The following is a 17,818-nucleotide window of genomic DNA, read 5'->3' as shown; positions in this document are numbered from 1 at the left end:
TTAAGACTGTGATTCCAGGATAAGGATAAAAACGACCTAAACTGACTTCAGATGAGATAGAAAGTCTTACAGGATTATTAACATACCCGCTCCCCTTCCCAGCCACAAAAAGTAATAAAACTGTAATGAGTGTGAAAGATTTACCCTTTTTAAAAAAAAAAAAAAAAATTATTTATTTATTTATGATAGGCATAGATTCAGGAGGGAGGGAGAAGCAGGCTCCATGCCGGGAGCCTGACACGGGACTCGATCCCGGGACTCCAGGATCGCGCCCTGGGCCAAAGGCAGGCGCCAAACCGCTGAGCCACCCAGGGATCCCCCAGATTTACCCATTTTTTATAAAGCACTAGTTCCACATATTTATTACAGGTAAGTTCTTTGAAACATCAAAGAGATAACTATACTAGTGGAGGGCATTTAAAAATGGGAAATATGAGGGAAAATTTTTTAAAATTTAAATAAATAAATAAAAATGGAAAATATGAGGACACCTGGGTGGTTCAATCGGTCAGGTGCCCAGCTATTGATATCACCTCAGGTTTTGGTCGTGGTTGTGAATTTAGGCCCCGCGTTGGGCTGCACACTGGATGTGGAGCCTACTTTAAAAAAAAAAAGGAAAATGTTATCTCCTTTACTATTTGAAGCTACACTGTGAACAAAACTGGATAAGAATGCTGCCAAAAAGAAAAGTATGTATTATTCTCACAGAAAACAAAAACTACTAAATCAAATTATTCGCCAAATTTAGTAATACATTTTAAAAATAAATGATTACTGGGACACCTAGGTGGCTCAGTGGTTTGGCGTCTGCGTTCGGCTCAGGGCATGATCCCAGGATCCAGGATCAAGTCCCATATCGAGCTCCTTGCAGGAAGCTTGCTTATCCCTCTGCCCCCCCCCCCCGTGTCTCTCATGAATAAATAAGTAAAATCTTTATTAAAAAAAAGCGATTACTAAATAAACTATATCTAAAAGCAAGGAGAATTGAACATTAGGAAATTACTGGTGTGAGACGCCTGGGTGGCTCAGTGGTTGAGCGTCAGCCTTTGGCTCAGGGCGTGGTCCCAGAGTCCTGGGATCGGGTCCCAGAGCCCTGGGATCGAGTCCCACATCAGGCTCCCTGCGAGGAGCCTGCTTCTCCCTCTGCCTGTGTCTCTGCCTCTCTCTCAATGTCTCATGAATAAGTAAATAAATTAAAAAAAAAAAAAAAAAAAAGGAAATTACTGGTGCGTGCCACATTGAGTGGAACTATAAAATTCAATATTCATTACTATTTAAAGTCCTAGAAAATTAGCAGTAGAAGAAAATGGCTTTACTATAAGGAGTATATACCAGAAACTTGTAGTCAGTCCATCCCAGTTAACTGAAACATTGGAAGTATTCTCATTAAAATTTGGAACAAGACCACCCGCCTATCTGGCTCAGTTGGAAGAGCATCCAACTCTTGATCTCGGAGTTGTGAGCCCCCAAGCTTCATGTTGGGTGTAGAAATTACTTAAAAGTAAATAATAAAAACTTGAAACGAGATATCTGTTCTTTTTTTAAAAGATATTTATTTATTTATTCATTCATTCATTTAAGGAGAGACACAGGCAGAGGGAGAAGCAGGCTCCATGCAGGAAGACCAATGTGGGACTTGATCCCAGGACCCCAGGATCATGCCATGAGCCAAAAGCAGATGCTCAACTGCTGAGCTACCCAGGCATCCTGATACCTGTTCTTATTACTGTTTCAGCATCAACATTGTATTGGAAATCTTAGCTAAATAAATATGAATTATAAGTGATAAAACAAAACTTAGTTATTATAGCCATATTTGCTTACACAAAAAAATCCAAGAATATCAGCTGAAAAACTTAGAGCAATAAGAGTCCATTTGAGTGACCACATACAAGAAAAATACACAGAGCCCAGTAACTTACCTTAATATGATTGATAGCAGAAAATAGGTTCACATTCTAATAGAAATAAAATTATTTAGGGGTAAGCTGAACAACACAAAAACATCTGATACTGGGGCACCTGGGTGGCTCAGTGGTTGAGTGTCTGCCTTTGGCTCAGGTTGTGGTCCCTGGGTCCTTGGATCGAGTTCCACTTCGGGCTTCCTTTGGGGAGCCTGCTTCTCCCTCTGCCTGTGTCTCTGCCTGTGTCTCTGTGTCTCTCATGAATAAATAAAATCTTTTTAAAAAGTTTAAAAACATCTGATACATATCTGGAAGGAAATTGATCTGTAAATAAGCATAAACTACTATGGAAAATTTCAAACCTATACAAAAGCAGAAAACAGGGCAGCCTCGTTGGCTCAGCAGTTTAGTGCTACCTTCAGCCCCTAGGGCATGATCCTAGGTCTCCGGGATCGAGTCCCACGTCGGGGTCCCCGCATGGAGCCTGCTTCTCCCTCTGCCTGTGTCTCTGCCTCTCTCTCTCTCTCTCTCTCTCATGAATAAATAAGTAAAATCTTTAAAATAAAAATAAAACAGCTGATTTAAAATGTTTAAAAAAGAAAACCTACAGATATAGAATAAGATAATATACTTCTATAAATCTGTCACTCAGTTTCAGTAGTTACTAATAACCAATCTTGAGTCCTATGCCCTATCATTTACTTAGCTTCTTTGGATTATAAGGATTAGAAAGCAAAGATTATAAATAATGAGGAAGAAATACCGTTATTTTAGACTTCGTATTCTAAACTTCAGTGCCCAAAACTAAGCCTTTGTGCCTGACCCACAGCATTCACATTACAGGCAGTGTTAATGGAAGTAAGAAGTCTGATTACTTAAAAAAAAAAAAAAAGTCTGATTACTTTCATGTTTCAGGTCAGCAAATTAAAACGTCATATCCGTTCTCATACTGGAGAGCGTCCGTTCCAGTGCAGCTTGTGCAGTTACGCCAGCAGGGACACATACAAGCTGAAAAGGCACATGAGAACCCATTCAGGTAGGACGTCTTCCCTCCGTGTACTAATGAGCTGCTTTTCAGTGGATCCCATGGGACCTTGTGAACCACCTCACACCCCTATTGCTTACCTGAATGGAAGCTGGCATAAAAGTAGTAGAATTGACAGATGCTTTTCTGGTATACCTTCTGAATTCATTGTTCTGAATATACATTGAAGAATGGAAGGTTTCAGCATTGGAAGTCTGGGTAGATTACCTAACCCAGCTCTTTGAGTTTCCCCCATACTGTCTTTCCCTATAAAAAAAAAAAAAAAAAAAAAAAAAACAGGGGTACCTGGCAGGTTCAGTTGGTAGAGTGTGCAACTCTGGATCTTCAGGTCATGAGTTCAAGCCCCGTGTTGGATGTAAAGATAACTTAAAAAAGAAAAACTTGTTGGTCCTCTTGTCACCCAAAGGCATGCCTTGTAGGACCAGCTCGCTCTCTCATGAATGACTCTGGTGGAGCTAGCAGAGCAGAGCTAGAAGCTGCAGTTTAGGACTTGATTGCCATCTTGTGAGAACAGTTGCGAGCCATGCAACAGGCCTGAGATTTGGTCTAGCTGGTAACACTTGAGGATTGTTTGTAGCTTAGCTTTTCTGCCACCTGACTACACCTGAATTACCACTTGAATTACCCTCCAATTAAATGACAGTACTCATTTCATCTAATTTGTTCATTCTATATTTCCTTTTAAGGGGAAAAACCTTATGAATGTTATATTTGTCATGCTCGGTTTACCCAAAGTGGTACCATGAAGATGCACATTTTACAGAAGCACACAGAAAATGTGGCCAAATTTCACTGTCCCCACTGTGACACTGTCATAGCCCGAAAAAGTGATTTGGGTAAGTAAAATAACTAGTGGCAAATGAAAAAATATTTTTGAGGATTTGTGAAAATAGGAAGATCATAAATAACTTCCTTTTCTGAATTGTATATGTGAATGGCCTGCAACTTAACAACAGCCATCATTTAACAACTGTTTTTGTCTTCTTTTTTCTCTAACTGCAATCAGACTACAAGATTCTTTCCTAAATATATCTCATTTATAAATTAATGGGAGCTGTAATGAGAGGAAATGTTAAACCTTTAATTAGTAGCCCTTACCGGTAACGTTCAAATCTCCAAATAGGGAAGTGACATAGTATGATTCAAACTAGGGTCTGTCCATTTCAGTTTTTCTCAGAACACTTGTACTTTCTTTAAGTAATTAGACTGTTTTATTGATTGAATGATAACTATATTTCTGTGCATAATTAAACTACAGCTTATACAGAGGCTGAATTTATCAGTAGAAATTGTAGTTGGGGGACACCTGGGTGGCCCAGCGGTTTAGTGCCTGCCTTCGGCCCAGGGTGTGATCCTGGAGTTCCAGGATTGAGTCCCACATTGGGCTCCCTGCATGGAGCCTGCTTCTCCCTCTGCCTGTGTCTCTGCCTTTCTCTCTCTGACTAAATAAATAAAATCTTTAAAAAAAGAGAAATTGTAGTCAGGTCATACATACTTAAAGGTATGGTCACCTGGATGTCTGCCTTTATTTTTCCTGTTTAAAAGAGATAAAAATATTGCCCTGGTCTTTTTTCTTTTCCTTTTCCTTTTCCTTTTCCTTTTCCTTTTCCTTTCCTTTTCTTTTCTTTTCTTTTCTTTTCTTTTCTTTTCTTTTCTTTTCTTTTCTTTTCTCTTCTCTTCTCTTCTCTTCTCTTCTCTTCTCTTCTCTTCTCTTCTCTTCTCTTCTCTTCTCTTTTCTTTTCTTTTTCTTTTCTTTTTTGCCCCAGTCTTTAACCAAAATGCATTGCTCCTTGAATATTATTATTATAAACATTTTTATGTTTAGCTAAATTGCTGTACGTTACAACATGTCTTTTATTATTTTGTTTTACTTTCTTAACTCATTTGATGTTCACGGCAACCATATAAAGTCACCAATGCATATTATTTTAGCTTTATAGGCGATGAACTTGAGTCACCTGACAGATGGTTTTGTTTTGTTTTTTAAGATAATCTTCATGAAAGACAGGCAGAGACATAGGCAAAGGGAGAAATAGGCTCCCCATGGGGAGCCTGATGCGGAACTTGATCCCAGGACCCCAGGATCGCGACCTGAGAAAGGCAGACCACTGAGCTACCCAGGTGCCCCCTCGACAGATGTCTTGACCAGAGCTACACAACATAGCTTATAATGTCAAAGCTGGGCTTGAGTCCTCTCAAGAGCCTCGAGCCATTTCTTACACTGAGGAACATAAAAGTATCTGGGTCATAACAGGAGCATACTGAGCTACAGCATAAACATGGCCTATATTTCCTGTAGCATCGGTTTTACTCAAAATATTTTGAGTGAACTTATGCAATTTAGGTGATGTCTTAAAACATTTTTATATTAATATAACCATATTGAGCAAAATGCAGGCTAGCATGCATTTTTTTGTAAGGTATAAGTGTTTTTATTTCTCTTTAACATCTAATACACGTTTAAGGTGAAACCATGAGTTGGAAGCAGAGGACTTTGGGCTCCACGTAAGACCCACGGGTCACTTGTTCATCCTGTGCTGTTAAGAGGACTTTTTTTTTTTTTAATTTTTATTTATTTATGATAGTCACACAGAGAGAGAGAGAGAGAGAGGCAGAGACACAGGCAGAGGGAGAAGCAGGCTCCATGCACCGGGAGCCTGACGTGGGATTCGATCCCGGGTCTCCAGGATCGCGCCCTGGGCCAAAGGCAGGCGCCAAACCGCTGCGCCACCCAGGGATCCCAAGAGGACTTTGTTACAAGGATTTAAGAGGGGGATGCCTGAGTGGCTCAGTAGTTGAGCATCTGCCTTTGGCTCAGGTCGTGATCCCAGGATCCTGTAATCAAGTCCTGCATCAGACTCTCCACAGCTTGCTTCTCCCTCTCTCTGCCTGTCTCTGCGTCTCTCTCTTTGTCTCTCATGAATAAATACATAAAAATCTTAAAAACAAACAAACAAGATTTAAGAGTCAGTGTCCTCTGATAATTGAATGAGTTTTACTATTATTATGGTACAGAAACTAAATTAATATCTCATGGCAGGGATCCTGGGTGGCACAGCGGTTTGGCGCCTGCCTTTGGCCTGGGGCGCGATCCTGGAGACCCGGGATCGAATCCCATGTCGGGCTCCCTGCATGGAGCCTGCTTCTCCCTCTGCCTGTGTCTCTGCCTCTCTGTCTCTCTCTGTGTGGCTATCATGAATAAATAAATAAAATCTTTAAAAAAAAAAAATCTCATGGCAGGGTCGCCTGAATGGCTCAGTGGTTGAGTGGCTGTCTTTGGCTTAGGTCATGATCCTAGGGGCCTGAGATTGAGTTCTGCATCAGGCTCCCTGTGGGGACTATGCCTCTGCCTCTGTCTCTCATTCTTTCTCTGTCTCTCATGAATAAATAAATCTTTTAAAAATAATAATAATAGTAATATCTCATGGCAGTGTGTATAAGCTATTAGGCCACTGTCTGGATTATCCAAATTTTAAAAATTATTCACTTTTATTATGCAAATATCTTGGATTATGCAAATAACTACTTGCATGATACCCCTTAGGTCCTACATAATAAGGAACATTACCTCCCAAAACCAATCCCAAAGAAGTTTGTGTTCCTTCTTTAAAGCAGGCCTGATTGCACACTAATTATATACTTAAAATTTATCACTTTGTGACACAGGAAAGCATGGACTTTGGAGACTGACCTACTAGAGTCAAGATTTACCTCCAAATACTGCTTTTTTTCCCCCACCTGATATATAGGAAAAATAATTACCCAATTGTTACAAGTATTTCATAAGCACTTTTAGACTGATAGGCCTATCTCAGGACTAGAAGGGGAAGTTGAAACCTAAAAATTATTTGAAATAATATATGCATGTATAAAAGGCTTTCATATAATGCTGCACATGTGTAGAGAGTAAGAAAGAAAAGCCTTCCTTCATTTCCATTCCCCAGAATTGGTCCTCTTTAAGTCTGTTTTGATATCACTCTGAGTGAAGCAGATCGGTAGCTGCATAAGTTCATGATCCCACATGCAGCTAAGCTTTCATTGTTCTTGGGCAGTCCAGCTATTTGTCTTTGTCAGGTATGTTCCCATTTTTTTCAGTGAGTTCAGTCATTCATTCATTCTACAAATGTTTGGGTGCCTGCTATGTGGGAGACACCATGCAATGATTCAAAGTTGGGTGAATCACCTGAACTTTGTTTACGCCTCTAATCCTTCCTCCCCCTTTCCTTCCACCTCCCTGGTCTCAGTAAGTGACCTCTTTTCCTATTTCATAAAAAAAGTAAAGGCAACAGATTGGAACACCTAAATTCCTGTTATCAAACCTACAAACCGGTCTGCATTCATCTTCTCTTTGCCCATTTGCTACAAGAAAGTTGACATTACTCCTATTTGTGCCTTGATCCTACTCTCTTGCCTTTGCAGCATTTATATTGTCATGTACTGCCTCCTTAACTCTTTATGCTTTCTTTCCTAGATCTTTCTCCTCAACTCTAAACATGCTTTTATTTCTCCTGTCTTAAAGAAAAAATCTTCCCTGTCTAGGTTTGACTGTTTTTTTCTTTAAGTCTCTAATTTTTCCTGTTAAAACATAATCTGGAAACCTGGAAATATTTTTTTTAAGGTTTTCTAAATTATTCATAACAGACACAGAGAGGTGGAGACACAGGCAGAGGGAGAAGCAGGCTCCCAATAGGGAGCCTGATGTGGGACTCGATCATGGGACTCCGAGATCATGCCCTAAGCTGAAGACAGATGCTCAACCCCTGAGCCACCCAGACATCCCAACTTGAAAATTTTTGTACATAGAAACTTTTATTGCTATTTTTAAAATTTAATTAAATTTTTTTTGCTAACACTTAAAATCTAAAAAAAAAAAAAAAAAACTTAAAATCTAGCATCTTAGCGAGTTTCTAATGTGTAACACAGTATTATAAACTATGGGAATTAGCGGCGCCTGGCTGGCTCTGTTGGTAGAGCGTGTGACACTTGATCTCAGGTTTGTGAGTTCGAGCCCCATGTTGGGCATAGAGATTACTTAAAAATGAACTTTTTTTTTAAAAAGATTTTATTTATTTATTCATGAGAGACACAGAGAGAGGCAGAGACACAGGCAAAGTTAGAGAAGCAGGCTCTCCACAGGGAGCCTGATGTGGGACTCGATCTCCAAACCAGGATCACACCCTGAGCCAAAGGCAGATGCTCAATGGCTGAGCCACCTAGGCATCCCTCCACCCTTTTTTTTTTTTTTTTTTTTTTTTTTTTTTTTTTTAATATTTTAAAAAATAGGGGATGCTTGGGTGGCTCAGCGGCTGAATGCCTGCCTTTAGCTCAAGGCGTGATCCTGGAGTCCCGGAATCAAGTGCCACATCAGGCTTCCTGCATGGAGCCTGCCTCTCCTTCTGCCTATGTCTCTGCCTCTCTCTCTCTGCGTCTCTCATAAATAAATAAAAGATTTTTAAAAAGGATTTTAGAAAATAAACTAGGAGAATTATGGTATACAGTAGATCTCTAGGACTTACTCATCTTTAGCTCGCTTATTATTTTATTATTTTACTTTATTTTATTTTATGTTATGTTATGTTACGTTATGTTATGTTACTTGGGTGTTTAGGTTTGACTTTTTATGAGGATTGGCAGGTAAGGAGATAAGAGTTCTATCTTTCACAGTTCTCCTTCCTCAGTTTCTGATTGTCTTCCCATCTAGCTTACACCCCATTCTGTACAGTGACATTTCCTAAGATCACTAAATACCACATTGCTTAATGCGGGAAACATTCCATTTACCATCTTTCTTGATCTCTGTAGAGTGTTCTTTATAGCAAGCTGTGCCATCCTCCTTGAAACACTTTCTTCCCTTGGTTTCCATGGCACTATATCCTGTTGGCTTTCTTCTCTGACTCTTCTTTCTCCGCCTTTTCTTGTTTCTTGTTTTGAACCTTTTTCCTCCCATTGGCCTTACCTCTTAGTTTTCCTAAAGCATGACCCATACTCTTTCTTGATCTTAGTGATTTCATCAGTTCCTATCGTCTAATTTAAATCCTAGTAACTATAGTTTGTTTGGTTTTTTTTCTTTGTAACTACAGTTTCTATTCTAAATTTTTCCTTTGAGCTAGGCTTATCTAGCCCTTGCCATCCTTATTCTCACTTTGATATCATTGGCTTTTCATATTTAACATGTTCAAGAGGGTCTAAGACCCACATGTTCCCTTTCCCCAAAAACAGAGGACATTAGTCCTTTTCCACTGTTTGTTGTCTCAGCAAATGGCCCCAACTGCCTACTTGGTTTTGACTTTCAAACCCCAAAACCTGGAGGTTGTCTCTGACACTCACCTTTTTTCTTGATCTGAATTCAGTGAATAAATCGTATTGATGCTACTTTCTGGGTTTCTTATCAGTTCTCCCTGCTTCTTCCAAGCCACCATCTTCTCTCACCTGTCCTGATTCCATATCTTAACCAGTCTTTCCACTTCTATTGTTTTTTTTTTCATCTTTTTTTTTTTTTTTAAGATTGTATTTATTCATGAGAGACACAGAGAGAGAGAGACCGAGGCACAGGCAGAGGGAGAAGCAGGCTCCATGTAGGGAGCCCGACGTGGGACTCGATCCCGGGTCTCCAGGATCATGCCCTGGGCTGAAGGCAGTGCTAAACTGCTGAGCCACTGGGCTGCCCTCGTCTTTTATTTTTATTTATTTAAATTTTTGCCAACATATAACACCCAGTGCTCATCACTTCACGTGTGCTACTTTTCTGCCCTCTTTTTCACCTTTTAATTCACTTTCAGGACAGCACCCAGAGTAATTATTTTAAGAAGCAGAGAAGAATGAATTATTAACTTGTTTAAATGCTCGTTTGTGGGCAGCCCAGGTGGCTCAAGCGGTTTAGCACTGCCTTCAGCCCAGGGCCTGATACTGGAAACTTGGGATCAAATCCCACATCAGTCTCCCTGCATGAAGCCTGTTTCTCCCTCTGCCTGTGTCTCTGCCTCTCTCTCTCTCTCTCTCTCTCTCTCTGTGTTCTCATGGATAAACGAAATTTTTAATTAATTAATTAATTAATTGATGCTTGTTTGTGTTTTCACAAGTTAAACTGGGCTTTGTTTTGCTTTCAGGTGTCCACTTGAGAAAGCAGCATTCCTATATTGAGCAAGGCAAGAAATGTCGATACTGCGATGCTGTGTTTCATGAGCGCTATGCCCTCATCCAGCATCAGAAGTCACACAAGAATGAGAAGCGCTTTAAGTGTGACCAGTGTGATTATGCTTGCAGACAGGTAGAGACCTTCATAGTTTGAAAGCAGTTGACTCCCCATCAGTGTTAGATTTTTATCAGAGGGTTTTTAGATTCCTTATACGCTATTTTTAAAGATGGTATTTTCAAACTGATTTATGAGGAATGTCACCAAAGGTCTTACTTCTTGATTTTATCACTTCAGTCTCCAGCTGATGTTTTATTCAGTTATAACCTATCTCCCTCTCAGGCAAACTATTGGCTGCTTTCTCAGAACTGGGAAATTAAGTCCAGGGCCTGAGGGAAGGGAAGAATGTGGTACTGGAGCCTGGCGGGTGATCTAGACAAGCAGCCAATAGGAGGGAGCATATCTGTCCTGGGATTTAAGGAAGCAGTTTTGCACCCCAATAAAAAACTTTAATCTCTGAACAGCAGTTTTAAGCCTAAATCCTTCAGAGAAAGGCCTGTCAATGTCAACCACATGTATGCAAATGGTGGCTGTTGTAGCAGCCCTATGACAGACTCTGAGGCCTCTTCCTTCACCCACTGTCTTTAAGGAGAGGCACATGATCATGCATAAACGTACACACACCGGGGAGAAGCCTTATGCCTGCAGCCACTGCGACAAGACCTTCCGCCAGAAACAGCTCCTCGACATGCACTTCAAACGCTATCATGACCCCAACTTTGTCCCTGCGGCCTTTGTCTGTTCTAAGTGTGGAAAAACATTTACACGCCGGGTAAGAGTCAGAACTTTACTTCCCTTATCGTGGTTCTTAGTAGCATGTTCTTGATCTTCCACTGCAAAGCAGGCCAGTTGGTTATAAGCACAGAGATGCCGTATCATTTGGAAACGGCCTCTTATACTCACTTGAAGGTTTTCTATATGTGTGTGAACCCTTCTGCTGAAGGGGGACTCAGTATCTGTGAATAGGTCTGTCTTGGATCTTCCCTTGGGCCAATGTTAGGTCTGCACAGGACAGGGAGCTGGTCTCGGTCTCCTGTGTTCCTCCTGCCTGCAGAGAGGACCCACCCTCCTCTTTGGAGGGCCTCTTTTTTTTCCTCCCTCTCTCCCTCCCTTCCTTCTCTTTCCCCTTCCAGATGGAGACCATTTCCCTTGAATGAGGAAGGCTTGTTCAGGATATGCTTATTAGCACATACTGGAACATTCAGACCTAATATGAATACCCCAAATTTTTATTTTATTAAAATAAAATAAGAGAACTTCTAACTTCTGAAACCAGCTTTTTTTGGTAACATAAGTGAAGATTTTGTTTCTTTCGTTAGAATACCATGGCAAGACATGCTGACAATTGCGCTGGTCCAGATGGCGTAGAAGGGGAAAATGGTGGGGAGACAAAGAAGAGTAAACGTGGCAGAAAAAGAAAGATGCGTTCCAAAAAAGAAGACTCCTCTGACAGTGGTGAGTAACTTATTTCTTGATTTAGTTACCCGTGGTAGATTTTGGTGCCCAGTCGCCAGTACATTGATGTATGCATATACTGGGATAGAGAGGTCATTACTCTTACTTCCTTTATATATACCCTCTAGTCTTTCTAATACCAGTTACATATTTACAGCAGCAGCTAGTTTGTTTCTGGGGCAAGTTTTTTTCCTCCTGGTGTTCCATTGCTTGATAGTATCTTCTATGTTATATGTTCACTTACAGCCAAAGCAAAAGTAGTATCTCAACTCATTTATCTCAGATTAGTGATATTCTAAGGCCAGCAGAGCTTCTTTTCTATGTTCATAACTTTTACATTTAGGAAGCTGGTCTAGATTTGAGCAATGAATTTATGGACATGAAGAAGGTTTCTTAAGCATCTTGACCAACTTCTGGTTTGACTGCCTGTGTCAGCCTAGCCTTGAGATGTGTTGATCAAATCCATGAAGGTCAGCCTTTCTCTTCCTACCTTAATCTCTCCATTTTATAATGTAACACTTTGCCTGTTTTCCTACCATTGATGCTTTCGGGGGTGTTTTTTTACTTCTAGTCATGAAATCCAGGCAGAAGGTATTCTTTGAGGTGCTAGACTCATGAAGAGGGAGGGAGAACAAGAGTGTCAGTAACGGAGGAGTCACATTTGATTGTACACGCTCATTTCATGGTATTAGGCTCTGTAATGTGAATGCTTGGGCTACTGGCCAAGTAGTTGAGAGAGCACATCTGTGACTAAAGATTTAAGCTTTTTATGGTAAAAGATACATGTAAGGGGTTTTGTTTTGGGGAATATACTTCCCCAGAAGTACCATCAGACTGGCAAGGTTATAGATGGTGCTTTATGTGTTTCTAAAGCTCCTTGTTTCGTCTTTTGCATTGTTAGTAATAATGGGGAGGGATTAAAAATTTTGGAGATTGAGGGATCCCTGGGTGGCGCAGTGGTTTGGCGCGGGCCTTTGGCCCAGGGCGCGATCCTGGAGACCCGGGATCGAATCCCACATCGGGCTCCCGGTGCATGGAGCCTGCTTCTCCCTCTGCCTGTGTCTCTGCCTCTCTCTCTCTCTCTCTGTGACTATCATAAATAATAAAAATTATCATAAATAATTTTAAAAAATAAATAAAATAAATAAAAATTTTGGAGATTGAACATATTTGAAAACTTCAGTCTCTGTTGATTTTGTCTATAACTTGCTCATGAAAGCATTAAGGTGTTTTTTTGTTTTTGTTTTTTTCTTGTATTTATATCTGTAACAAGGTCTCTTTTAGTTTTTGTGTGTTTTATTTTAATAAAGCCTTTTCTGGTTAGAACTTTACCTTTTTCTGGGACAATATTCATCTAGTAAAGCATAAGAGTAATTTATTTTTTTGCTGCCTTTTCCAGAAAATCTATTTTAATCATTATCTTCACTGGGTTTTCAGTAAACATGCCTCCTTGAAAATGTCGGTTTACTTAACTTTTTAAAACCACACTATACTCTACTGGGGTGCCCGGGGTAGCTCAGTTGGTTGGGCATCTGCCTTTGGCTCAGTTCGTGATCTCAGGGTCCTGGGATGGAACCCTTTGTTGGGCTCCCTGCTCAGTAGGGAGCCTGCTTCTCCCTCTTCCTCTTCCCCTCCTCCCTGCTCACACCCCATCATCATCACCACCGACCCCACCACCACCAAATAAGTAAATAATCATTTAAACACACACACACAGACACACACACACACACACACACACACACACACACACACACCATTGTGGGATCCCTTTGGCCAAGAAATTAACGAATGGACTATTGGGAGTTTTGGGGGAAAATCACAGTCCTTAAGTGCTACCAGAGATCCACAGGTAACTTTGAGCTGAGGATCTTTGTAGGTGCTTCTATTTTTTTTTTTTTTTTTTTTTTATGATAGTCACAGAGAGAGAGAGAGAGGCAGAGACATAGCCAGAGGGAGAAGCAGGCTCCATGCACTGGGAACCCAACGTGGGATTCGATCCCGGGTCTCCAGGATCGCGCCCTGGGCCAAAGGCAGGCGCCAAACCGCTTCGCCACCCAGGGATCCCTGTAGGTGCTTCTGGTTGCAGAGCCTCCTACTGCCACAGATTTTGGCCCTTAGCCTTCTTGGTTATGGTACTACCTTGTTGACTTTTGTGGTTCATCTCCCAGTAAGATCAGCTTCACTGCCTAATTATGCGTCGCCAGAACATCTTTCAGCTCTGATGACGTATCTTTACTGATAGTTCCTAATAGATTTCTGCAATTCCTTCTTTTGTCTTTTGCATTGCTGGCTTTAGGGCACACTTGGATTCTAGGCCTTATACCTAGTGTCTTTTTATCACCCCAGAAAGTCTGGGCTTTCCATCCCTCTGCTGACCAAGGCCACACAGTCATATTTGTCTTCTCCCAGATGTTCTGCTTGTTTGGCCATCTGCAGAGATGGACCAGCAGAATATACTGCTATTTTCAAGGCTTTTTGCCAGAATGTCTCCAAGCCAATAAGCCTTTGACCCTATTAACCTTCTTTGTGTGCCTCCCCCCCACACACACACTTCTGACTGAATTTGTTTGGTTTTCTAGGCACTGGGCCAACTTAGGCAATAGGGGGCTTAAATAGTTCAAGAGGGAAGCATCTTGTTCTTTTTTTTTTTTTTTTTTTTTTCTCATCTCGTTCTTAACACACTGCCACATACCAGTATGTTCCCCACATTTTCACTTAAGATTTGACAAATAAGGCATTTTTTCCTGGAGATGAGGTGTTTATTCCCAGATTTCTAAATATGTCTAGTTCTGAGAAAGAGGGCATAACCTGTGCTTCTCAGAGGAAGGCAGGGAGGATACTTTGTGTGCCATGGTAAGGGTGAGGGGGATAGCAGGATTCCTCAGCTGCCTCCAGGGCCAGGCAGCGAAACCGCCCTAGACCGAGGCCAGAGGTTGGATTCTGGCTGCTGTGGTTTAGCTGTCCCTTAAATCATTTAGCTTGTCACTTTTTCTATACAATGAGGGTAACATCTCTTACTAAATGAAATAATAAAGCCTAAATGGAATAATGGAGAAACTTAAAACTGATGCATGGTGCAAACGAGAGCTGTGCCTGTGTAGTAGAGTGTAAGTTTCAGAGCATGATTATTACATGCATTGTAGTTCAATCCTTTTGATCCTCAAATCACTAGTAAGTAGATTGGAGGTGCTTTAGAGATGATATCAGGAAACTGAGGTTCACTGTGGTCATTGTCCCAGGTCACACACTTAGTAAGGGATTCAAAGCTGCCTGTCAGTATTCTTTTTTTTTTTTAAAGATTTTATTTATTTATTCATGAGAGACAGAGAGAGGCAGAGACACAGGCAGAGGGAGTAGCAGGCTTCATGCACGGAGCCCAATGTGGGACTCAATCCCGGGTCTCCAGGATCAGGCCCTGGACTGAAGGCAGCGCTAAACTGCTGAGCCACTCAGGCTGCCCCCCCCTTTTTTTTTTTTAAGATTTTTTTATATGTATTTATTTATTTATTTATTCATTCATTCATTCATTCATTCGAGACACAGACAGAGGCAGAGACATAGGCAGAGAGAGAAGCAGGCTCCTTGCAGGGAGCCCGATGTGGGCCTTGATCCTGGGCCGAAGGCAGGCGCTCGACCACTGAGCCACCCAGGCATCCCTTTGCCAGGTGGGGTTTTTTTTTTATTTTATTTATTCATGATTTAGAATTTATTTATTCATGAGAGAGAGAGAGAGGCAGAGACACAGGCAGAGGCAGAAGCAGGCTCTGTGCAGGGAGCCCGACGACGTGGGACTCGATCCCGAGACTCCAGGGTCACGCCCTGAGCCAAAGGCAGGTGCCAGACTGCTGAGCCACCCAGGCGTCCCTGTCGGTATTCTTTATACAATAGTCCTGTCTCCTTTTATGTGATGATGGCATCAGGGAGAAAATTAGGGAGTTAAGAATGACCCATTGAGGGGCTCCTGGGTGGCTTAGTGGGTTAAGCATCTGCCTTAAGTTCAGGTCATGATTTCAGGGTCCTGGGATCAAGCCCTATATTGGGCTCCCTGCTGAGTGGGGAGTGTGCCTCTTCCTCTCCCTCCTGCCTCCCTCCAACCCCCACTCATGCTCACTCTCTTGCTTTCTCTCAAATAGATAAAACCTTAAAAAGACGGGGGGGCAGCCCTGGTGGCTCAGCGGTTTAGTGCCTGCCTGCCTTCCACCCAGGGCGTGATCCTGGAGACCTGGGATCGAGTCCCACATCAGGCTCCCTGCATGGAGCCTGCTTCTCCCTCTGCCTGTGTCTCTCTCTCTCTATCTATCTATCTATCTCTCATGAATAAATAAAATCTTAACAAAAAAGAAGTCTTTAAAAAAAAAAGAATGACCCATTGAACCTGGCATAGTTAAGAATTAAGTCCAAAATTTTGGCCTTAAAAAAAATCCTCAGGGGGCACCTGGGTGACTCAGTCGTTTGAGTGGCTTACTTTGGATTTCCACTCCGGTCATGATCTCAGAGTCCTAGGATTGAGCCCTACATCAGGCTCCCTCCTCAGTGCAGAATCTGCTTTATGATTCTGTCTGCCTCTCCCTCTGTTCCTCCCCCCCACCCTCCCAACCCCCCACCTCCACCCCCCAGTCTGTCTGTCTCAAATAAATCTTTAAAAAAAAAAGAAAGAAAGGCAGCCCAGGTGGCTCAGCAGTTTAGCACCGCTTCAGCCTGCGATGCGATCCTGGAGACGCGGGATCAAGTCCCACGTCGGGCTCCCTGCATGGAGCCTGCTTCTCCTCTGCCTGTGTCTCTGCCCCTCTCTCTCTGTGTCTCTCATGAATAAATAAAATTTTTAAGAAAAAAGAAAATATTAAAAAAAAAAAAAAAGAAAACCATCAGTTATAGTCCTAGGAACTTCTGTCTCTCTCACACACACACACACACACACACATACACACACATACACTTGCCTACTCAGAATCAATCAGGAGCACATCTTCAAGGGTCCTTAGGCTTAGTAACCTGCTTTATCCTTGCATAATAGAAGGAACATATGTTTTCAACTTAAACATTGGCATTGTTAGGTATCTGGAGCATGATGGATTTGCCGCTTAATTTGAAATTCAATATTTTAATGTCTAAAGCTAAGAGAAAAGAGTAATATAGGAATAGTAGTCTTCAGGTCAATTTACATATTATTATTAGCACAATACCAGTTTATTCTTTTCAAGGTAAATAGCAAAAATTTTCTAGCAAAAGTATTTTTAAACGGACTTCTTTGATAAAAATAAATACATAACTAGACTTAACAGAATATGTGGTTTTGTGTGGATGTGTCATATTTTTCTTCTACCATACTTTTCCCTGGCTCCCCACCTGTTATTTCTGATTTCATGAGAAGAAAATGCTGAGCCAGACCTGGATGACAATGAGGATGAGGAAGAACCTGCTGTGGAAATTGAACCCGAGCCAGAGCCTCAGCCTGTGACCCCAGCCCCACCACCTGCCAAGAAGCGGAGAGGACGCCCTCCTGGCAGAACCAACCAGCCCAAACAGAACCAGCGTAAGTTACTTGTCTCAGCTCAGTAGGCTGGAGGCTGGCACCCTCCCCCCAACATGTTGGAGGAGCTGGCCCAGGCCCTTGTTTTGGGGGATGATGGGAACTAAGCCTTGAGAACAAGTTAAGAACACCAGGAACAAACTGTTAGGAACTTACTATTTAGTTTTTACTGGAAACCACGTGAGGAAGACCCAGGGAGCCTATTCTGCTTCAGGGAGAAGTAGTCCAGAGTAGAAGGGTACTCCTGTTCTACAAGATGGGTACTTTTAATGTGGGAGGGTTTTTGCAAAACAATCAAAGTCCTATCCCCGCTGGCAGAAGTGATATGGTAATAAACGCAAAAAAGCCTAATTTTAAAGGAAGAAGGATAAAGCAATTTCTGTGCTATGATCCATTCTCCTAAGAATTACAGGCCTGTGGATTCAAGTGCTGGCCTTTTGATTTGGGAGAGGACACAGACAGTAGAGGTGTTTCTCACCACCTCACACTACAAATGGCAGTGGGCAGCAGTCTTGTATTGGCCTCGACCTTTGTGACAGCAGGCCCTGGGGCACTCGGGTCTGTGTTCTGCTCCTTGTTGCTGTGGATATCCTGAAAGCCGGCAGCGTTTTTCTTTAACAAATGCATGATTTAATCTAGTTTTTATTGTACTCCCGGAGTCTCATGTGTAGATAGATGTCTATTGCAGG

At 41.8% G+C, this 17,818-nt stretch overlaps 1 protein-coding gene across 6 annotated transcripts in view; it reads left to right on the top strand.

Annotated features, from left to right (window-relative positions):
* CTCF (CCCTC-binding factor) overlaps window positions 1-17,818 on the top strand; it is a 55,320-nt gene that overhangs the window by 35,481 nt on the left and 2,021 nt on the right. For 4 of the 6 annotated variants that reach the window (XM_038538596.1, XM_038538597.1, XM_038538591.1 and 1 more), the window contains 6 exons: window positions 2,820-2,940; window positions 3,636-3,785; window positions 10,056-10,216; window positions 10,731-10,913; window positions 11,461-11,596; window positions 16,968-17,132. In XM_038538596.1, the coding sequence (XP_038394524.1) occupies window positions 2,820-2,940; window positions 3,636-3,785; window positions 10,056-10,216; window positions 10,731-10,913; window positions 11,461-11,596; window positions 16,968-17,132 (916 nt within the window). The remainder of the gene's footprint in view (window positions 1-2,819; window positions 2,941-3,635; window positions 3,786-10,055; window positions 10,217-10,730; window positions 10,914-11,460; window positions 11,597-16,967; window positions 17,133-17,818) is intronic. The other 2 variants (XM_038538592.1, XM_038538595.1) reach the window with 1 other exon arrangement.

This window comes from Canis lupus, chromosome 5 (assembly GCF_011100685.1).
Source record: "Canis lupus familiaris isolate Mischka breed German Shepherd chromosome 5, alternate assembly UU_Cfam_GSD_1.0, whole genome shotgun sequence".
NCBI classification, from domain to species: Eukaryota; Metazoa; Chordata; class Mammalia; order Carnivora; family Canidae; genus Canis; species Canis lupus.
This window is presented reverse-complemented; position numbering and strand designations above follow the sequence as displayed.